This window comes from Mytilus californianus, unplaced genomic scaffold, assembly GCF_021869535.1.
Source record: "Mytilus californianus isolate M0D057914Y unplaced genomic scaffold, xbMytCali1.0.p SCAF_7, whole genome shotgun sequence".
In the NCBI taxonomy this organism is placed as follows: Eukaryota; Metazoa; Mollusca; class Bivalvia; order Mytilida; family Mytilidae; genus Mytilus; species Mytilus californianus.
The window spans coordinates 101873634-101898299 of record NW_026262723.1 but is presented as its reverse complement, the minus strand read 5'-3'; the positions used below and the strand labels follow the sequence as shown (position 1 = coordinate 101898299).

Below are 24666 nucleotides of genomic sequence, written 5' to 3'. Positions count from 1 at the left end.
TCTTCTCCAGACTGAGTTCATACCATATATGTTTTGTTTAATACGTCACATTTATACACAAAATATTAAGTTGAGAAATGTTTTGCATTTTATTAAATAGATGTGAGATGTGTGCCTAAGATTACATGTTATGTAAGGGTTCAGTTGTTCTGTCCCTGTCCATTGATGATCAAGTCATTACACATTACACACTATTTACCGGATTTGTAAATATATAAGCAACACGACGGGTGCCACATGTGGAGCAGGATCTGCTTACCCTTCCGGAGCACCTGAGATCACCCCCAGTTTTTGGTGGGGTTCGTGTTGCTTAGTCTTTAGTTTTTTATGTTGTGTCATCTTTACTATTATTTGTCTGTTTGTCTTTTTATTTTTGGCCATGGCGTTGTCAGTTTGTTTTCGATCTATGAGTTTGACTGTCCCTCTGGTATCTTTCGTCCCTCTTTTACACAATTCATCTGCCTATGATAGTAGTTCGAAATCTATAAAGGATTTGTACCAGTATTTCTTGCATTTCGATTTAATGGATAAACATGGTAATTGATTTGTATATAATTTAAAATGATATATGTACATAGTACAATTATAAAACATAATTTGTCAAATGAAAATGTCAAGGATTTCTTCTGCCAGACATAAATTTCTTAACTATCTTCCGTATTCTTGATTTCAGATCATTCTTATCGTCCTGAAAAAAATCCAATATTTAATGTAATTATCACATAATGAGCAACACAACGGGTGCCACATGTAGAGGATGGCTTGCTTACCCTTCCAGAGCACATGAGACCACCCCAGGTTTAGTGTTGTTCCTGTTGCTAAGTCTTTAGTTTTCTAAGTTGTATTTTGTATACTGTTGTTTGAGTCGTTTTTTGTTTTTTCCATGGCATTGTCAGTTCTATGTCGACTTATGAGTTTGTGTATCCCTTTAGTATCTTTCGTCTTTCTTGTTAAAGAAAAGCGGCATTTATTTTTTTTTATAAACATCCTGGTCAAAAACAAATTATTCATTTTCAAGATGCCAATAATTTCATAAACTATAAATCAGTCATGTACTGCACGTGTGTGAACAAGGAGGATAGTTTGAAAATTTTGACTGCCACTGGAAAATACGGGCATGTCAATCATTTCAGGTATTGAGAAAATATGCTACTTGCATGCAAATTGCTTCTCTGAAATATAATTGAAATAGCTGATAAGCTGCTGAAAGCATAGTTCTCCTTCAGCATGGGACATTGAATTTAACATCCTGTTCCAACCAGATATATATTGAAAGGAATCATATAAAGAGTATTTGAAACTCATATATAGGTTCTTATTACACATTAACTAAATGAGAGTTGTCTATATATACTATAAAAAAAATTATAACACTTTTAGATATTTGAATGATGTATTTGCTCTCAATAATGACGACTTCAGTATGAACACTAAAGAGATTTATCCTGCTTATCTGACTTTAAAAAAAGCAAATACTGACAATGAACACTGCCCATTCCTGGATCTTGATATCTATATCTTTAACGGGAAGCATAATACTAAAATATGCGATAAAAGAAATGATTTTTCATTTCCTATTGTTAATTATCCATTTTTAGATGGTGACGTTCCCTTGTCACCATCTTATGGTGTTTATATATCTCAATTTGTTCGATTCGCTCGTGTATGTAACAATGTATTTGATTTTAACGAAAGAAATCTGAGACTCTGTACCACTGAAAAATTATTACACCAGGGTTTTCGATATCACAAACTAGTCAAAACATTTACTAAATTTTATCGTCGGTACACGGACATCATTCGTAAATAAAAATCAACATGCAGACATCTTATACGTTCAGGTATTTCACATCCAATCTGTTATGGTGATATTCTATACAAAGCACAAAAATGTCGTCATTCACCTCAAAAGCTAACAAAACCTTTAAACAGACTTATTCAGAAGGGATATAGTAACGATACTGTTGTCAGGTCATTAAGGATGGCATATTTTGGAATTAATATTGTACACTCCTAGGGTCTTTGCATCGGAAATAAACACATTTATTCTAAAACCAGTTGTTGGCATGATACGGGTTATGTTCTTGTCATATATTTTATGATGGTATGATACTAAGCCCCTAACCGGAGGGATTGTGCTTGATTTTCATATAATGAAGATATAATCTTTCAATCAATTTAATTGAGGTCTTGCGCTGGCATGTCAGTAACTACTAGTAGTCCTTTGTTAATTTATGTACCAATGTCATTTTGCTTAGTTTCTTCTGTTACCTATTCTGACATTAAACTCTGGCTTCTTTTAAACTGAGTTTTACTGTGTTTTTGTTTATTCTTCATTGGCTAGAGGTAAAGGGAGGGTTGAGATCTCACAAAACATGTTTAACCCCGCCGCATTTTTTTCAGGTGCCTTTGGCATTTGTTAGTATGTTTTTTTTTAATTTTAGTTCTATAATATGTTTCGGAGAAAGTGAGACGTCCATTTTCACTAAACTAGTACCCATTTTTGTTTAGGGGCTAGTTGTCGGCCGCCTCCGGGTGCGGGATTTTCTCACTGTGTTGAGGATCCATTGGTGGCCTTGGGCTGTTTTCTGCTCTTTGGTCGGGTTGTCTCTTTGACACATTCCCCATTTCCATTCTCAATTTTATCTATATTTGTCTTGGGACTATACAGGTGAATCCAAATGTTAATATCTGTATTGCTTATAGTTTACCCACTTCTAATTTACTTTAGATATAGTTCATCGTTTTATCCTAGATATAGTTCATCGTCTTTCTCTTACATTTTTACTAGATTTTTCAAAAATTTCATGGTTGATATCACATAAATGTGTAAAACTTAAATAGTTTTCTGAATTTGAATCACTAACAGCTTTTCAAATTGGTTTACATGAGGGGATGGCACTATTCAATTATTTCTCAGAAGAAGAAGATGAAAAAAAAGAAGACAGGTGAAGGATACCATTCAAACTCATATGTCGAAAATAAACTGACAAAGCCGAGGCTAAAAAAGAAAAAGACAATCAAACAACAGAACAAAAAACATAGAAAAACACAAGACTGACCAACACAAACCCCACCAAAAACTAGGGGTTATTTCAGGTGCTTCGGAAGGGTAAGAAACTCAGAAACTAATGGGTAAAATCTATCAAAACTTTACAGGAATTACTCTCGATATGGATGCCTTTTTTTGCTTTTCGAGTTACACACTCAAATGAAACGAACCTGTTGGAAATATGATTTCCTTTTCTCTAACGTTAAGCTGAAAAAAGTAAAAAAGGGTATACTAAATATCTCTCCAAAAAAAGTAATACAATGTTGGCAGGAGTAGTGTAAGGAATATCCTTAATACAGAAAATTCTTTGTTTATGTAAGAATTTGACATACCTGATTCTTTCTGTATATGGGACTAACTTTTTTACATTGAGGCGGTATGTCAAAAATCTTTGTGTCTTTAATACCCGGCGTAATACCATAAACATCAACACCTGTTACAGAGCCATAATCTGAATCTATGTAAACTAAATGCACAGGTAGACAGCTACCTCTCTCTATTGTTGCCCGTATGTTCTGGTATGAATCACCTAAAGTCGTATTATATGTGTCGATAATAGTCCCATCTCCAACAAGTCCACTCTGTAACAGCTTTGCTTCCCCTATAAATATCAAAAAGCAATGTGTGGCAAACAAACACTTTGATCGATTCAGTTATATTGTTTTATGGGTAAAATCTTGATAAAGATTATCAAATGTAAATTTTATCGTTTAGCTAACAAATGGATTAACAGAAGCAAACGCATCCTTACATATATGTATCAAGGATGTATATCATAAGACGCTTACTCTGTCGATGCACAATGTTTCGTTCCTTTTGGAGATCATGTGATTCTCTCAGGATTTGTTGTCCTATTAATTTATTTATAATATTTTAACATCGGCACTTAACTACTGTTGCCTATATAATTAATTGTGTACCTCAGCTTGCAGATTATTTTTCCCCTTAATTTGAAGCCGAGTTCTTGAATGATTTATTGTTGTTCGCTTAACGTCCATGAAGAGTTCTTGTGTGGGTGTTCACAAAATATGAAATATAAAAAAAAAGGTTTAAAATCTTTTCCCGTAAAGTTTCAAGGAGATGAGTTTAAGGTGATTACACAAAACTTGTACCCTTTTATGAAAATTTTGTTGAAAAAAATATCATTTTAAGTTCCGAATGTCTGAAAAAAATAATGTTAAAATCATCCATCAATTCCATAATAGCTAATAGCTGATGCACAATTTTCACATGTGTGTAATCTTTCTGTGAATCTTTTCACACTAAACTAGAACTCCTTTTATCAATTTTGCTGAGAAAAAAAAATGCACTTCTATTTTTAAACTTCGGAGAGTTGATGATACTCCTTTAAAAAGTTTTGAAGAACAAATACTATGTTAACAAGTCTAAATAATGGGGAAAATTATTAAACTATTCCATTATAGCAGGTGCAAAACTTCAATATGAACGCAATCTTTCTGTGAAGTTTCAAGGATGTGTTGTGATTAAGACTGTAGCAGGAGTGAGAAACAAATTAGATACCGACTTTTCCTCGACAACCCCATAGACATTACCAGTTTTGTCTCCGTGCAACCAGGCCAAGAACATCATGTATACGATACCGTGTTGAGTAAATTGCTATGGTAAAATTCCAGTGATACATTGTTTGGGCATGATCTGGTCTATTGTCCAATTGCCCAACACGCAGGCTATGATCAGTTTTTATGGCTATTTGCCAAATAATTGTACCAGTCAAATTACAATTCTATGTTGCCGTTTAAACTGGTATATTAGCTTGAAAAAAATAGATATTTAGCCTTGAAATTGAAATGTACGTTTTTCCTATTCATTTACAATAAGAATTGTTTAATTTGGCCTCATGCTATTTATCTTGTCAAAATATAGGACACAACATTGTTATTTCATGACGAAACTGTCTGAGTAAAAGTGCAAGGTTTATTGGTATTAATTGTGTAATGAGAATACACAGGTATCTTAATAATTAAGATAGTTTGACTAATTGCTTTTTATTTTTTATGTAAAAAAAGTCTTCATAACAAATGGACAAAAATGGTTGTGTTTACGTCTAGAAAATTTCTCTTAATACCGACAAACCAGTATAGCTGGAATAGTTTTAATGCCTAGCATCCACTATATAATTTATATATATATGTTCAGTCTAGGTGGTCGAGTGGTCTAGAGCGCTGAACATAGTGCAGGCGGTGTTGTCTCGATATCCCCATAGCATGAGTTCAAATCCCGGCGATGGAAGAACAAAAATTTGCTTCCGCAAATTTGCAGATTTAACATTGTTGTGCAGATATTTAGAGTAATTATGAATATAATATGCGTTTTTAGCCGTGCATCACCTTCACTGGTGATCCAATGGATGGATTTGTCGTAGAGTTGTTACTTGTTTAGACGTAATTATATATATATATATATATATATATATATATATATATATATATATAGAAGTCTATAAAAAGGACCAACCAGCAAATTCAATATGTACCGGATCTTCTAGAATATAAATGTGTTGAAATTGAAAGCGTTTTGTGTTTTAGAAAAATTAATCTTTTTGTGATTTTGATGGGCATTTTGTTTCATCACTGCAGATGATGGTAAAATAAGCAAACACCTGAATTACATTTCATACAATATATAGATTTCTTTTTTTTCTATTGGCCATATCAATCAATCGGCGCTTTTTCATAGGGCATTTGAGCTTTTTTTAATAGACATTTGGGCTTATTTGATTGACATTTTGGCTTTAATTCTTAGGACATTTGCATTTCTTAAAAAAGGACATTTGCGCATTTTCTACAGGACATTTGCGCTTTCGTAGAGAGTCATCTTGACTGAATCTTTTGCAATCATTTTTGTGTCAGATGAAAACGACATTACTTTATCGAATACAAATAAAGGAGTAGGTTCGATAAGGCCTTAGAATGGCCCCCTTTTTTAGCTTAAATTTCAAATTAAGATTTATTGACCAATATCACAAGGAATCATAGCTAATACAGTGACTAGATAGGAAAATAGCCTTTTTGTATAAAATTTACGTTCCTGCGTTTTATTCATGACGTCACAAATAGTACTCATTTTGATTTTCCACGAAAAAATCAATGAAAATGGGTAAATTTCCATTATTCATTGTACAGGAAACATAGTGCGCATACGTCGACAAAAAAGATCTTTACAAATAATGTTTGTAATGACATTTTACATGTCTAACTTGAATATTTAGTTTGTCGACGCCAGCGTTCTATGATTCCTGGTTCTAAATTTGGCTGAAATCCGGCCGATTTTGTCAAATTTCGCAAAAATCTCTTATTTTGATCTATTTGGGATGTAAAAATCAACGCTTTAGAATAAAACTTTGACAGAAATAGTTCTATTTTACTTTCTCACATGTCTCTAAGTCAAATGAAAACACTTTTTGTCTTGTAACATTGAACTTTATAATCGGGGCCAAATATGGCCCTTACCGAACTTACTCCTTTCAAATAACAACCAATCAAACTGAATGTTTATGAATTGCATGTGTCCGAAGTTCTTTCCTAGATTTATCTTCATCGGGAATGCTCAAACCCAAACATTTGAAAGCCAAAATGTACAAATATGTAGATACAGCCAGATCAATTCTTGATCTCCGCCAATTTTAATAAACATGGATAAAGAATGATGATAGTTCTCCTCGAACTTCCAAGGCAATATAATGAAACATAAGAGGAATGTCATTAAAGTAGTATATGTAAAAAGCGCAAATGTCCTGTCAATTTAATACAGGTATGTCAAAGTTTAAAGCGCAAATGACCTTTCGTGCTACAGGTAAAAATCGCAATTAAACGTCATGTGTCCCAATCAGTACATGCAAAATTAAAAAAAAAAGATACCTGAGAGGGGGATCTCAAAGACTTTATCCAACTTAGTGTATTTTTACACCTTCTGCAAGAATGAAAAAGATTGCCCAACAAAATGAAAAAAAGAGTTTCCTTTCTGGAAAATTAAATGCATTTTACATTTATATATCTAGTGGATGCATTAAAACTTTTCCATCTGCACAGGTTTATCGGTACTCAAGAGTAAATTTTTAGTTGCAAACAAAGGCATTATTGTTCATTTGTTATGATGACCCTTAAGATAGAAAAAGAATTTCAGCTCTCATTTGAATCATTTTCAACTGAAAAATTATCCATCACAATTGAACTACCATGTAAAAAAAAATCCAATTCAAAGACCATAAATGACACTCAAAATAATTAAATATTCACAGATTTTGAAGGAATAACTGAAGATATAAAAACTTTTCAAGTTTAAGTATGGGTCAAAATATAGGGTTCATTTTTACTCTAAATATACAATATCACAGTGACATTTGAGTGACATTAATTTTGGACAAGGTAAATGGCATGACGTCAAATTTATCACCTGGGGTAAACTGATCTTTCAATTCTCAAGGCTAAATATCAGTTTCCTACGTTAATATACTATTTAAACGGCGACATAGAATTGTAATTTGACTGGTACAGATATTTTATAAATAGTCATAAAGCTATGAATTAGTAAATGCATGCAACCTTGGTTTGCTTCGGTAATAAAAGTTCTTCTACGTGGTTTATGTTTTAAATCTTGGGTACCAAACTAGGTCACGGTCTGTTTCAATATCAATATACTAATACTCTGGATACCGCACTGTTGTAAATATAGTCATTTTTGTTTGTTTGTTTGTTTTCCTTCTTCTTTCGTGTCAATATTCCTCCAACTACTGTGGCTACCTTAACTAGCTTCTTGTAGAAATAACACATTTTGACTCGTTTTCTGCTTTGCTTTTACACAATATTTTCTAGATAGTCCGTTATTGCTCTGACGTCTGCCGACTTAAATTAGCTTGCTGTGGTCGCTAGGCGTCAGAACAATCTCGGATTAGGTTTATATGTTCGGATATAAAACTTGTTTAACTTCACCACATAATATGCTTGAAACAAGTCAGTCTATTTTTCTTCCGAGGAGTTTATGATAAGGTGTGTCTTTTGTATTGTCAATTTCTGTTGTCCTTTTTGTGTACTATCATAATTTGATGTCTCCTTGAATTAATACTATTCATACCTTGGACACACTGTTTAGTCATATTAAAATCCATCCATGCTTTCTGACAATTCTTTCCGTCGTCTACTTCATATTCGACATTCTAAAAGCATTGAATACATTATCTGAAGCTGACGGCTTCTTATGATACCTCATTTTTTTAAACAGCCGTATTCATAATATATAGGGTTCATAACTGTGTAAAGTTATTTTTCGTTTCATATTTGATAAGGGGACGAAAAATTGATTTCCTGAAAATTGTTAGACAGAATATTCATTTCATTCTGTCTTGGGTAAATGTTTTTTTTTTGCGGTTGAAATGGGCGAGGATAGTTCTTTCCAAATTACTACCCCCCACCCAAACCGAAAATTAAAGGGTCGTACTCTCATCTAAATTGATCAAAGAAGTGACGATACGGTGAAAAGGATTCAAAAGTACTTAGTATGTAGATTTAAAATAAAAACTTCTTATCATAATATTGTTTTCTCCTCTAATGTAAATCTAAGTATTTTTGTACAATATGCTAAAGCCGTACGATAAACTGATAAAAGTGTTCGTTAAAATGAGTATTTGTTTGCACCTGTCCTAAGTCAGGAGCCTGTTGTTCAGTGGTTTTGTTTGTTGATGTGGTTCATAAGTGTTTCTCGTTTCTCGTTTTTATATAGATTAGACCGTTGGTTTTCCGTGTTGAAGGCCGTACTTTGACCTATAACTGTTAACTTTTTACACATTGTGACTTGGATGGAGAGTTGTCTCATTGGCACTCATACCACATCTTCTTATTTCTATTTCAATTAATTTAGATATTGGGGGTCATATTTTATATTTTTTCTTTTATTATGTACTAAAAGATCATTGCCAAAAAGACAAAAAAAATTAAGAATAAAAGAAATCAAAACACACCAAACAAAAGTAACGACACGACAACACACAAAGGAACAAAAACTTTGGACAAACCTTTGAATTGTGTAAAGGGTAACGTTCGACGAAATCAAGAGCGAACCTTATGGCTTTCACTACTGTGCAACAAATGCTTCTGCGAATTTCCTTTTAGTGTTCAACACATGTTTACTCTGTTTTTACAATCAAAACAACGAATATTCTTTAAAAAAAACACACACAATTTCGTTGTTGAAGATCGTATAGCGACTGTTAAACATCGCGATATATGCGAAATCTTTTTAATTCTGGTATCTATGATGAGATTGTCCACACTGTGGCTGCGTTATTAATTTGTAAATTACCGGAGTAATTAACTATTTCATTGATAGTTCAGAGACGACTGTTATTTTTGAAATCAAACCATATCATCTTCTTTTTATATGGATAAAAAGAGAATTTGTAAATACATGTATACGATACCTACATTTTTGTAGTCTTCGATATATAGTACGGAATAACGTTGTAATTCTGGTTTCAATACGAGGCTCTTTTGGACAACAGTTGCATTTATAAAGGCCCTAGAGTTAGTGAAATCGTAGGCAACTACCGCAGAACCATTCATATGTATGTAGTAAACTATCTGTGCATCGTCTATATACAGGCGTCCTTCCCATTGATCAGGAGTACAACACAGAGTTTTCGATTCCAATCCAATCCCAATTTTTAAAATTATAGCCAGTATAAATACCACTGTCGATCGCGGTTTATTCATATTGACTGGTTCACAGAAAGTATTACACGATAACGATAATACTTTAAACATATCTTTATCATATCTAGTCTCGATTACCCAGACGCATATAATATAGCGTCTGGGTTGATTATCCGGACTGGTCAGATATTTATAGGGGGCGTAACAAACAATTAAATATAGAACATCATCCATAAATAGCACTTCCGTTATCCCCAAAATAATAATAAAAAAAAAAAAAAAAACAGTAAGCAATGTACTAGTATATCTATATGTGATTATTAAACTGACATGTTATGTTCTTGTAGCTCACGCAGTGATGCCCAACTTAACAGTGATATGCATTTTTAATAGAGACATGTTGTCAAAAAAATAACAAGGCTTCACACGTATTCTTTTCTCAGTGGTTAATAAATATTTATTTAAGATCTATAGTCAAAATAAAGCTTTACACCGCGTACTTATTCAGATTTTGGATATTTTTTCGTTGATTAAAAATACTTATAAGTTTTAATAATTTTTTTGCCATGATTTTTATCTAAAAGACTCTATCATTAACTACTTGTCTAGCTTAAATTTCTTCAAAAACGATTAAAAACTGTAACTAACGGTGACCTTTTTAACCTGAATTTTGTACATGTACATGTTTAAAAAAAGAAAAACTGAATTGGTAAATGCTCATACATGATCAGTCCAAGTTTTTCAATACAGAACGTGGATGTCTGTTCTAAATGTTATAGCAATCGTGTATAGAAGATACCACGCTCTCTGTGCGCTAAGAGAGGGGTTCGTAGGTTGACCGTTGTCCTAAAGGCTAAATTTCTGCCCATTCGCAGGTTGCAGTCATTATTTCTCCGACCTGTATCCCGGACGGCCTCTGTTATAGGACATTAGTTTTCTCGTTTGAATTGTTTTACATTTGTGATTTCGGGGCCTTTTATAGCTGACTATCATCGCGGTATGGGCTTTGCTCATTGTTGAAGGCCGTACGGTGACATATAGCTGTTAATTTCTGTGTCATTTGGTCTCTTGTGGAGAGTTGTCTCGTTGGCAATCATACCACATCTTCTTTTTTTTATACTTAATAATAGTTATTATATTTATTGTTAATTTCTGTTCGTCCTGAAAATGTATGCAATATATTTACCACTAGACGATAACCAAGCAACCAGTAATCAATCTATTCTTATATTATAGCACACCACGGTATTCTCTTTTCATACTATAAACACCATTATTCTCTTTTGTTCATATTATAGCACACCACTTTTCTCTATTTTTTATATTGTAGCACACCATTAGTCTCTATTCTTTATTTTGTGGTCAATTTTTCTTAGATTTTTCCCATTATTCTCATTTCTGAAACTCCTGTTATAATTTATGGTGTCTCGTTATATATTCTTTCAGATATCTGATACACCTGAGACTACTATATGTGTTATAGCAGTCTCAGGATAAACTTACTTTTCAAAAACACACATCTAGTTACTTCTATGTAAAGAAAACTAATACAAATACTAAGAATGCAATGTAAAAAAATTTCCTCAACAGCTATTACTTGCAGATCAGTGAGATCACACAATGAGCCAACTCAATTTTCATTTACAAAATAAACTGCAAACGACAGAATAGTATCGGCTTATCCTTTTGGGAAGAACAAATTTATGAACCAACCTTCACACAATACCACTGTGCCAGTGTTAGCCCGTGTCCATAGAGGAAATACAGAACTTAACCAGTCATTCATGAAACCCAATACTCTTTGAATGCATGTTTGTATCATACACATGGAGAAGATGGAATAGGATTTATCCCATACTGCATGGTAACTTGTAAAAAAACCAACAACTCAAAAACGTATTCTACTTCTCTAGAGGAAAATCCTTATGATTGTTATTAATTAACTGATTTATTGTTTCAGATCTCCATCACTTTCTACTATAATTTTAATATCCATCATGTAATAGTATGCAAGAAAGGACAGCTTCACAAGAACAATATCTTCTCTTGTGAACCTTTATATAAAAATAAGGAGATATGGTATGATTGTTAAAGAGGCAACAAACCACCCGAGTTAAAATGACGTGGATATAAGCAAATATAGTCACTGCACGGCCATCAATATTGATAAACTCCATATCGTATAGTCAACTATAAAAGGGCGTGACATAAAAAATGTGATACAATTCAAACGAGAACACTTAAACTGTTTAATTTTTTATATGATTTTTAATTTGTAAATACAAATTTTAATGCTCTGACATGTCTGACAACAATGCTGTTCTTGATTTTTGTTTTATAGACTTAATATACGTCTGTGTATTTTTTTTTGGCTTTGTGGTTGCTGTCAAAATAATGTTTACCCAACATTCTTGGTACTGTGATTTATTTATACTGATTTATACTTCAGTATTTAAAAAAAAAATCCTTTGAATCTTATTCTTATAAAATTGAAGCTGTTTAAGCATGATACAATGAATATCCTGAACATTATATTTTTTTAATTCTTGACATTTATCACATAAAATCTGTGTCCAGAAATCATCATTGGTTTGTCTACAAAAGAAAATAAATATTTGAATCATATCAATTTTGGTCACCAACATAGCATATATATGAAAAAAAACTATTGTTCGAGAAAAAAAATCATACAAATATATTGTATAAATTAGTGTCCAGGGACAAGCTGAATCCCGCCTCCGGAAGAGTGATTTTCTCACTGTATTGAAGATCCATTTGAGGCATTGGGCTGCTTCTCTTTGGTCGGGTTGGTGTCTCTTTGACACAGTCCCTGTTTCTATTCTCTATCCAAACCATGCATGCGTTTTTCTCATTGTTGAAGGCCATACAGTTGCCTATAATTGCTCACATCCACTTCATTTGAACTTTGGTGGATAGTTGTCTCATTGGCATTCATACCGCATCTCCTTATTTTGCATAACAATGTGTCCCATTTCTAATCTGTATTGTTTAAGCAAAGTGCATATGTTTTTTTTTAAAATCCATTATAGAACATTTTGTTCATTTGGTGTATATACAAAATGGCATCTTCTAGATACACTTTTGTCTGGTTTTCTTCTACTTATGGTTTTGGATTGCGTTCCCTCTTTTGAATATGTACATCATTGTAAATCTCTCCTCTCTCCCTTTTTTTACACATATCAAGATGCAAACCCCCTTATACAGATATATACAACAATATAATCTTGGATGAAATTCATATTTCGGCGTCATAGCCTCTTTTCATCAAATATTTATAAAGTTAAAGATACTACATATCAACCCCAAATTGTATTTATAGCATGTACGACGATTCGAGTGGTCCAAGTCAATACAAAATTTGTCATTTAATTGTATAATTATTAACTCGTTTGCATAGCACGGACATGCATGAAAAAATATAACTACTCAATGTATCAGGTTGCATTGAAATTTATGTTACAGTTTGTATTGTTATGACATCTTACCAAGCCCAAGGTTGGCTGTGCTGTTATTTTCCTTCGCGGCCAAGCCATGCTGTCTGGTGTTTTCCATGCTTTGTATAACGTCACAAACAAATAAAAATAGCTTTAAACGACGTCATTCGACTAATTCAAACAACAATCGAAACACTCGGACTTTTCAATAATATTATCGTAATGTAATTTCTTCCGAAGTCAATAACCAACTTCTTGGTTATTCGTCTTGGATATTATCCATTTAAACAAGCTAAAAAAGCCGATACTTTTCCGATTGTCATACATTACCATTCCTATATCACTTGTCATCCAGACGCTATACTTTGAAAAATAAAGCGGCTGGATGATCGAGACTATATCATATCATCACACAGATAACTTGAAGCATGTTCACACTAATCATTGAGAGAAAAGCTTTGTTTACTAGTTACTAGTTATAGTGCACATGCACTTGTCTCTGAAACGTGTTGCTCATTCTTTAGTTATCTATGTTGTGTTTTGTGTACCGTTGTTTTTGTTTTTGATGTATCTAGACAGAACAATCGTATTGATAAAGTGTATACCTTGTGAATCAATTGACTTTTGTGTGTCTGCTGCTTGATTTTCCCGCATAAACTGATCTTACAATTTTTTTTAAATGATGTGCAGATTTTACGCATTGTTAGCAAGAGAATTATCTAATATAAAACCCCATTTAAGATTTAACAACAATAAAATCTGAAATATGCGTATTAAATTTGTTACTCTAAATGATTGCAAATACTTCAGCTTTCCCAAAATCTAAAATAAATTATCAGCACAAACACCTGTTTTGTTGGCGTCTTTGTAAGGTTTATTTGTATGTTTGTTTGAATGTTTTAGTCAGTTGTGATGTAAATTTACACAATTTTGGCAGCTGAATCCCAATTATTGTCACATTAACCTATCATAAAATTGAGAATGGAAATGGGGAATGTGTCAAAGAGACAACAACCCGACCACAGAACAGACAACAGCAGAAGGCCACCAACAGGTCTTCAATGCAGCGAGAAATTCCCGCACCCGGAGGCGTCCTTCAGCTGGCCCCTAAACAAATATATATACTAGTTCAGTGATAATGAACGCCATACTAAACTCCAAATTGTACACTAGAAACTAAGATTAAAAATAATACAAGACTAACAAAGGCTAGAGGCTCCTGACTTGGGACAGGCGCAAAAATGCGGCGGGGTTAAACATGTTTATGAGATCTTAACCCTCCCCCTATACCTCTAGCCAATGTAGAAAAGTAAACGCATAACAATACGCACATTAAAATTCAGTTCAAGAGAAGTCCGAGTCTGATGTCAGAAGATGTAACCAAAGAAAATAAACAAAATGACAATAATACATAAATAACAACAGACTACTAGCAGTTAACTGACATGCCAGCTCCAGACTTCAATTAAACTGATTGAAAGATTATGTCTTCATCATATGAATATCAGGCACAATCCTTCTCGTTAGGGGTTTAGTATCATACCATCATAACATATATGAGAAGAACATAACCCGTGTCATGCCAACAACTGGTTTTTAAATAAATGTGTTTAGTGCCGATGCAAAGACCCTATAAGTGAATCAATATTAACGCCAAAATATGCAATCTTTAATGACCTGACAACAGTATCGTAACTATATCCCTTCTTAATAAGTCTATTTAAAGGTTTTGTTAGTTTCAGAGGTGAATACTGACATTTTTGTGCTTTATAAAGAATATTTCCATAAAAAATTGGATGTAAAATACCTGAACGTATAAGAAGTCTGCATGTTGAGCTATATTTACGAATGATGTCCTTATACCGATGATAAAATTTAGTAAATGTTTTGACTAGTTTGTGATATCGAAAACCTTGGTGTAATAATTTTTCAGTAATACATAAATTTCTCTCGTTTAAATCTAAAACATTGTTACATACACGAGCGAATCGTACAAGTTGAGATATATAAACACCGTAAGATGGTGACAAGGGAACGTCACCATCTAAAAATGGATAATTAACGATAGGAAATGAAAAATCATCTCTTTTATCATATATTTTAGTATTAAGCTTTGCGTTAATGATATAGATATCAAGATCGAGGAAAGGGCAGTGGTCATTGTTAGTATTAGCTTTATTTAAAGTAAGTTCAACAGGATAAATTTCTTTAGTATACATACTGAAGTCGTCATTATTGAGAGCCGAAATATCATCCAAATATCTAAAAGTATTATTAAATTTGTGTATCAGATGTTGTTTCGATGGGTCTTTACTGATTTTTGTCATAAATTGTAACTCATAGCAATACAAAAAAAGGTCCGCAATAAGTGGTGCACAGTTAGTCCCCATTGGAATTCCGATAACCTGACGATATACGGAATCTCCAAAGCGAACAAAAATGTTATCTAGTAAAAATTCAAGGGCATATATAGTATCAAAGCATGTCCAATTGACATAGTTTTTTTGTTTATTGCTACTAAAAAATGACCTAAAAGAGTTTGAACATATATATTCACATTCTGACTTTTTAAATGCCCATTTAATTAGGTGTGTGAATTTTTTCTTAATGAGAATGTGAGGCAATGTGGTATATAGGGTAGAAAAATCAAAACTTTGAACAGATTCAAAATCACCAATATATGCATGCAATTTATCAAGTACTTCCAACGAGTTCTTGACACTCCAAAAGTAATTAATTCCACTATTTATCTGTTTTGCTTGCTCACCCATTTTTTTTCTTCAATGTAACGGAACTATAAACAACTGTCATACAAGTGGGAGGTTAATGTTAAGCTAGCTATACAACCAGGTTTAATCCACCATTTTCTTCGGAAAATACCTTGTCAGTTGATTTTCACTTGTTCCGTTGATTGATAACGTTTGATTTTGTCAGTTTTTACAGGCTTCCACTTTATAAATTCACCTTGGAGTTCGATATTTTTGTTATACTTTTTTTGAAACATTCTTAAGCCTAGGAATTGTAAAATGATAAAAAAAAATCAACCACGTAAGCGCTCCCATAACAACCTTTTCGCCTTTACGTTAAATAAAATGCATTTTAAAGGTTTATTTCATATATATCTAGAATAAGTCAAAACAAAATCATGACTAATCTATAATTTTGAAGACTTTATATGACAAAATGATATTGAAAATCTACATTGTATGCCCTTTCGCACCTTAATCTTCATATTTTAGACCCCCTCTAGTGATGTCAAATGGATATGATTGTTCGTTGATGAAGATCTATGTGCACTGAAATATTAAGGTTATTATTTTATTTCGACGAAATGTATAATAACTGTATAGAGCCAATGATTATTGTAACTTATTCAATGGTTCTGGTCCTAGCTTGAATACAATTGATGTATGTATGCAATGTATACTGCTATATTAAGAGGTTAAGTTTCAATATCTATCTGTGTTATTCTGTGTCAGTATCATGTGCCCTATGTTATGACCTTTATTCAGACAATAAATATTTTTGTATTTCTTTCATGCTACCACTAGATACATATTGGTTTTAAGCAATACTCTGGTGCTATTTCCTGGACCAACCGAGTTACATTTAATGCATTAATCTCTTCTTTGTTAGTATAGTAAAATGGGGCAACCAGAACTCAGCTGACCTACTTTCCACTAATTCAATGAATCTAATTAAAGGGGCATAAGCTACGAGATATAAAAAAAAAAAATATGATTTATGTTTTGTTCAATCATTAATGAAAGTGAAAGAGTGAAATAATAATTCGCTTTTAGCAGCCAGTTTAGTTCAATTTTGTCAAAATAAGGTAAGAAACATCGCTGATGAATTATTCACTTGCAAGTTAATAATTCGACCTCATGGAATCTGTATTCATGTGACCTTTAATTTAACCCATTAGCTAGAGATTGGTTACGCATGTATAAGTCGTGTTCAGCCATTACAAGGAAAAGAATGTCAACATTGAAAGTGAAACACAGGTGAACCATTTCGTTGACTGATTCGATCCACAAAAATTATTCTTATACAGGTAAAACCGTTGATTAACTTATTTTTTTTAATCTATAACATGAAATCAAACAGACCTAGAAAAGTCCAATTGCACGAGGTCGCTATCTATTTATATGTATGTTTATGTTTATATAGGGTTATGTGACCGTCGGCAGTATTTGGAGGTCACCTCGATGGTTAATTAGATGGCGCTTAGACTAAAATACACAGGAAATGCTGATATATATTATCGAGTCCATGCATTGTTTATTGTTTATTTCAGACTTATCATAATTTGGATATACGTTTTAGTATGATATAAATGAAATATGAGAATTTGAGTCAAATCGGTGAACATGGATTTGACAGTTAATGCCCCTTAAAAGCATTGAGCACCAAACAAAAAGATTTTTGCCAAATACAGCCGAGGTAATGTATTCCTTTATATTGTCCTACACATTGTAACTGCCCGTATATATAGTAAACTGATAAAAATCATGAATGAGGTCGACTGTTGTAAGGATTTCCAAACTTTCTTTTATGCATTATATCTTTGTCAAAAAATGTCTATAAACTTCAATAAACTTCAGGAGTAAATGATAAATATTCTTTGATATAAGATCATTGAAAATAAACCCAGGAAATCAGTGAATTTTGAAAGCTAATTATTAAAGGTTATTCATAATCTGCTTTTAAGCATAAGTGGAATTACATTTCTCATTTGACCGCATGAACATTCGCTTCAACTAATTAAAAGGTACAGACTCATGACAACATTCACTTCTATTAGCAATAGGGTTTACTTTGAGCATGTAATCCATAGTTCAGAGGAAATTGACTTTGACAGATCACACAAGAACCCCACCCTAAATAATTAACTCCGTAAAAAGTAAAATAACAAAAATACCGAACTCCAAGGAAAATTCGAAACGGAAATTCCTTTATCAAATGGCAAAATCAAAAGCTCAAACCCATCAAACGAATGGAAAACAACTGTCATATTCCTGACTTGGTACAGGAATTTCCTTATGTAGAAAATGGTGGATTAAACCTGGTTTTATAGCTAGCTAAACCTCTCACTTGTATGACAGTCGCATATAATTCCATTATATTGACAACAATGTGCGAGCAAAACAAACAGACATAAAAGGTAAAAATGTCAAAAATTGGGGTACAGCAGTCAATATTGTGTTATAATCTTAATCACTTAAAAGACTAATTAAAATGATCATAAACATCGAAGGCCAAATCCAATACAAACAAATCATTCAACAGCAAAAATTCCAAAAAGTTGAACCAAAAACGACTAAAGCTACCTTTGCCTTGGACTCGAAAAACCTTAGTGTTTCAAATAACTGTTACATTTTTATCAACTGTAGATTTTCAGAAATGAACATAACAATGATGGTTCATGTCCACACAACAAAGCTGACTACTGAGCTAATGATTTCTTCGGGAACGTCAACCAGCAGTGGTATCGACCCAGTGGTTTGCAACTTATCAAAGATACCAGGCTTGTAATTTGGTACGCCAGACGCGCGTTTTGTATTAAAAACCAAATACAAATTTAAAGATCATTGAAAACCAAATAAATCCGAATACAGCTTAGGCTATTTAAGGATTATACGGATTTGAGATTTAAAAAAGTTATTGGCAATTTTTAAGATACAAAAAATTGAAAACAACACGTTTAATAGTTTCATGCGTCCGAAGCGCTTTTCTGGATTTACCTTCATCAGGAACTCTCAAAGCCAAACATTTGAAATCGGAGGGGTGTATAAGTACCGAAACAGTTGAAGAGCTATATGACAAAAATACCTAAAACAAATAGCCAAATCCATCTAAGGTCAACTTTGCCTGAGGGAGTTGAAACCTTAGTTTCTTTATAATTTCAAAATTTATAAACGGGCAATTTTAGAAAAGTTTGTTATAAATCATGTCAGTACCGACTACTGAGCTGATGATACCATCGGGGACTGATAGTCCACCAGCAGAGGTATCGACCCAGTGATGTAAAAAATTGAAAACAACACGTTTAATAATTTCATGCGTCCGAAGCGCTTTTCTGGATTTACCTTCATCAGGAACGCTCAAAGCCAAACATTTGAAATCCGAGGGATGTATAAGTACCGAAACAGTTGAAGAGCTATATGACAAAAATACCTAAAACAAATAGTCAAATCCATCTATGGTCAACTTTGCCTGAGGGAGTTGAAACCTTAGTTTCATGCGCTAAATAGTAGAGCAAAAGCAACATGACCCGTTCAAAACAAAATTAAAGGTGAATTTAAGGAGTTTCAAAAGGGTTTACAGTTTCTGCTCTACTAGTGGCACCCTTCGTGTTGCTCATGGTTAATCGAAATTTGGTTATAGGTCGCATTCGTTAATCTCACTATCCAGCAAAAGAGGGCGGAATAATGTCTAATTAGTGGAACCCATCCGTGGTCATCTGTGAAATAGATATTCCGTAACGGTCAACAAATCATGATGGCGTCTCTAAACTTTAGAAGGTATGACTTCAACGCTACAATTAAGAGCCTATCAAGAAAATTGTAATACGAACCTGAAGCTCAGAAAATCGGATCAAATGGGGAATTATAATCAACAGGTGTTGCTGGAATGTTTCTACATAGAAGTAAAAAGTTCATAATTGAAAAAATTATATCATTTTTTGTCGTATAAAGTTCAGATACAATCCGACTCTTATTGTCAATTCTTATATTTAAGTCAAGATATTAAGCAGGAGTTACTGTATCTGTGGTATCATATATTTCAAAATCAATTGGATAGATGCGTCAACATAATCCCTAAATTACTTTAGAATTATTTAGTGGAAGGACATATATAAGAAAAATTCATACGACAGAACTGTTTGAGATAATTTTAATTTTTTAAAACACATTACTTTATTTCTTTTGAGCAGACGACACAGGTAAGTTCTCTGCCATTGACATATGGTGGACATTTCAAACTACCACAAACAGCTTCCACTGGGTAAACAACAGCTTCATTACGATTACTGTCACCACCAGGAACGGACTCCAACTTCTCGTCTACGCATATATACTCCGACGGCGAGCGGCTTTTAGTGTGGTATTCTGACATCAAATAACCCGAAAATTCTTTATGCCAACCTTTATAGCAATTTGTTTTCCCTGGAATCATTAGAACAGTAGATCTAGCTGTTAAACATACTGCGCATGGCATGTCTTTATCATTGAAACTCTTTGAATAGGGTTTACTGGTTTGAATTTCATATTCAACGCCATATAAACGACCTGTTCCGTCATTCTGTCCGCTAGTATAGTCTTTCCATTCCGGATTCTTTGGTAGACAAAGAAAATTAGAACCTGATCCTCCTTCGTTAAAATGATTACCTGCAGCATATCCTAAAAATACACAAAAATATAGCTCACATTTATAGGACTGAATGTAATCAAAATAGTTTCTGAGTTACATAGATAAAATAAGATTATTTACATTTTGACTTGACAATTCCATAAGAATAATAACTCTATTAATGTAATACTTATTATTGCATAAGATAAAAGGCAGACACACACAAGTCAGTGTGGTTTATGAGCCATAGAGACAGCAAAACAACGACACAAGCAACCAAAAGACAACTAGAGGTTAAGATACGGTCTCAAACAATAGATGAGTATAATTTGGCAATATGTAAATCGTTTCGCGTGTTGAAGAGTTTTGAATAAATTGAATTGCTATCAGAGATCTGTTCCAACACCATATTCCCCAAATGATGAAAAACCTGAAGATTTACTAAATACAACCATGAAAGGTACATAAAACGAACGTGCAAAATTATTTTTAAAAACTCTTTTAAAAAATGCCGGTATCATAGATAACAAAAACACAAGTATAAGTAAAATATACAGTATCATATAATATATTCTCTGCTTCTGAAAGCAAACTCAAAGTTCTTTATGTGCTAATATAAATACTTGCCGTCCTACATTCTGTGTGGATGCACATAGGAGAAAATTGAAAAAGCCAATAGCATAAAGAGTACAGAAGGACAAGAACTTATGTTATACCTACCTTTTGTAGCGTAAATCCGAGAAAAGCAACGTAGGAAAAAAATATATGTCTTGTTTCACTTTATAAATGAGCGAATTTATTTTATTCCACAAAAGAATAACACAATGACAATGTTATTATAACCATGCATTGATAATAACTCTTTATCAAAATTATTTTGAACAATTGATGATTCATCGGCGTTTTTGATTTTTTTTTACTGTAATGATACAATTATGTTTATTTAAACCTGAAACGTCTAGTGCTACAAACACGATTATATAACCAACTCTACAGGAAGGTGCCAAAGAAACGCTTTCGCCAAACTATACTTCATGCAATATTAATCTATACAGTTAAAGAAAAAAAGTTATACATTTAAAACTGAATATCACTATTGAGTATGCAATTACCGTCATAAACAAGTGTTGAATCCTGTGGACAACTGGACTTTCCCCATCTGATATACGTTGCAGCGTTATGTCCTGAAAACAATAGATTATACGACAAATATTTTTGTAAATTGAGAGAAACGACAAGACATGTTAAGCATACATCAAAAATACACATACATATACATTAATTTTTACTTTCTCTTTCTCCCCGTATCTTTCTCAATGGCGCATACAAATTCAGTACACAATTATTGTCTCCAAATAACAAAAAAACATCACTTAGATTTGTATTTCATGTTTTAAAAGATCTTACCCCTATATGCGGGTGTATGAACATGCATATCCTTTAGTTCCACCAAGTTCCTTTCTATCTGTTTGATTAGATAGTCCTTCAAAAAACAAGGCTTTTCGGACTTGTCATGACAATGTGCATTGAACACGAGGAAACCCAGTACGTTTAGGAATATATTTGTCATATTTCTGTGTATCATTGAAAGGCAAAGACTAGCACTGTTTCTGGTCCCTTATAATTCCAAAAATAACACAAATGACAAATAATCGATGAATCAAATTTCTGAAGTTGAAATATGAAACAATAATTACCTTCTGGCATGATATTTCCTGCTAAATTACATAAAAGAAGAGATGTGTGATTTCTGCTGAAGGTAAATTTAGAAAAGCTCTTCGGACACATCAAATTTAAAAATTGTTCATTTTATTTTACTCACCTGCACTGAGTCGATACCGCGGCTGTAGGACTGTAAGTCCGCGTGGGTATCATAAGCCCAGTAGTTAGTGCTTCTCCACTGACACTATTTATAACACAAATGACTTTAATTTTCCGTTGATAAATTCAGAAATTTTTATCTCTGTCAGGCAAAGGTGACCTTAGATGATTTTTGCTATTCTTTTAAGGACTCGTTTTGTTATATAGCTCCTGTTTTGTTTACACATTATACAAAGAAGGAGGAGGCAAGATTTTTTGCGATATGTTCAATTTATTTTACTCACCTGCACTGAGTCGATACCGCGGCTGTAGGACTGTAAGTCCGCGTGGGTATCATAAGCCCAGTAGTTAGTGCTTCTCCACTGACACTATTTATAACACAAATGACTTTAATTTTCCGTTGATAAATTCAGAAATTTTTATCTCTGTCAGGCAAAGGTGACCTTAGATGATTTTTGCTATTCTTTTAAGGACTCGTTTTGTTAAATAGCTCCTGTTTTGTTTACACCTTATACAAAGAAGGAGGAGGGAAGATTTTTTGCGATATGTTCATTTTTTAAAATTCTTGTGAAGATTGTTTTAGATGACCTTTGTTATTTCTTTTTATTCAGAATATTTGTCACATTTTACAAATTTCAACTGAAGATTATATTAGACCATATCCAAAAAAAAAAGAAGAAAAAACAGATAAAGTTATTTCTTTTTATTTATCATGAATCCTTTTACAAAGTTCTATATAAAAAATCATGTGAAGATTATCTTATTTTATCATAAATTAAAAGAAGAAAAAGGGGAATAATTATATTTAGGGAATGATTTTTAAAAATGACTTGAATTCTTTAAACTGCTATCAAATGTGAAAAAAAAACAAAACAAATAGAGACTCACATTCATGTGTTGCATATCCACTTGAACAAGGTTTAGGTGCGAAAAAAACACTCCTGTGAAAGTTAATTTTTAAGTTTTAATGAATCTTTTGTTTTTAAGAACAAAGAAAATCTACATCTCTACTATAACAACAAAACCCAAATTGTGTGATTTTTTTTTAATGTATACCATTCATACCTATTTTCATGATTTCTTTATTTAGATTTTCTCCCAATGTCAGACTTTAAGCTTTGCGACGTAATGATGGTTTAATTATTTTTTTAGTCATTTGTTTTAGTGAGATTTCAGTATTGGTACCAACATTTTTGTTAATGCTGATTTTGTGAGAATAGATGTTGACACACGATATCCAAAGATAATTTGTATTGGGTACTGTTGTGATCTCTGTAAGTGCAATGAAGAAAAATCAGTGTATTATGCTTAGACATCACCAGGTGCCCTTTCAAATGCAAAATACCAGGATCGTTTTGAAACTAGGAAACATAGTCAGTTTTACATGGTGTGCTAACCAAAAAAAACCTTGTCTTTACTGTACTCTGCTGAAGTGTAGCGGTTTAGCTAACGTTCTTTTTCTTTTATTTTTATTGTGGGCATTTTTGTTAGCGTTGCTTTTTTCTAAAGCATATTCACTACATTTACAGTTAACTTAAACTCATCGGCAAAAAGAAACTTGCAGAATAAAAAAGTATAAAAAGATAAATGGTTTTTTCAGAGGCAAGATGTTACCACCTATCATGATACTAGTAGTATGTTTTAAATGTTTAATGCTGGATTCTATATCATGCCAAATAAAGCTATGGTAATCTATTCCTGGAAATATGTTAATATCGCAGAAGTTTATTCATTTGTATATGACTAAATGCAGGTTAACTACAATGTCGTGAATAATTTTATGAAGTACATTGAAGTATTGTAAATCTGTGTTTTTTCCAAATCTGAACGTGTTGATGGCATACACAGAGTGAGCATACTGGTGAGAACAATTGAAAAGTTATTTATTCTATTGAAAATAGTGAAAAAATCACGGATTTTTTTAAGTTGCAATTGGTAACAATATAGAATAAGGAGATATGGTATGGTTGCAAAAATAACAACTACCCAACAGAGACCAAATAATGTAGATAAAAGCAATTATGTATACCCATACGACCTTCAACAATGAGCAAAACCCATACCGTATAGTCAGCTATAAAAGGCCCCGATATGACAAAATGTGCAATAATTCAAATAAAAATCAAAGGCCTGATTTATAACAAAACAATAAACGAAAAACAGATATAACATACAGCAATCAACGATAACCACTGAATTACAGGCTCCTGACGTGGGACATGCGCATACAGAATATTACAATATCTTGGAGTTATTTTGAAGCTACAACTTTTAGAAAGAAATCGGAATTAACCTTGACAAGTTCTAGTAAAAGTTATCG

The 24666-nt window shown here is 32.8% G+C and overlaps 1 protein-coding gene and 2 long non-coding RNA genes across 3 annotated transcripts; all 3 read right to left on the bottom strand.

Annotated features, from left to right (window-relative positions):
* Positions 1 to 504: 504 nt before the first annotated feature.
* LOC127708203 (ependymin-related protein 1-like) lies at positions 505 to 9725 on the bottom strand. The gene is made up of 4 exons (XM_052213053.1): positions 9490 to 9725; positions 8144 to 8225; positions 3385 to 3653; positions 505 to 688 (listed from the first exon to the last, which is right to left on the bottom strand). Exons 1-4 carry the CDS (start codon positions 9625 to 9627, stop codon positions 614 to 616), a joined length of 564 nt encoding a protein of 187 aa, XP_052069013.1. The 5' UTR covers positions 9628 to 9725; the 3' UTR covers positions 505 to 613.
* Positions 9726 to 11965: 2240 nt separating this feature from the next.
* Positions 11966 to 13567, bottom strand: LOC127708208 (uncharacterized). The gene is made up of 2 exons (XR_007985185.1): positions 13224 to 13567; positions 11966 to 12312 (listed from the first exon to the last, which is right to left on the bottom strand). It is a non-coding gene; the product is annotated as an uncharacterized LOC127708208 (long non-coding RNA).
* A 6945-nt stretch (positions 13568 to 20512) lies between these two features.
* LOC127708212 (uncharacterized) lies at positions 20513 to 22112 on the bottom strand. Its single transcript, XR_007985190.1, has 3 exons — positions 21933 to 22112; positions 21638 to 21709; positions 20513 to 20575 (listed from the first exon to the last, which is right to left on the bottom strand). It is a non-coding gene; the product is annotated as an uncharacterized LOC127708212 (long non-coding RNA).
* Between the last annotated feature and the right edge of the window lie 2554 nt (positions 22113 to 24666).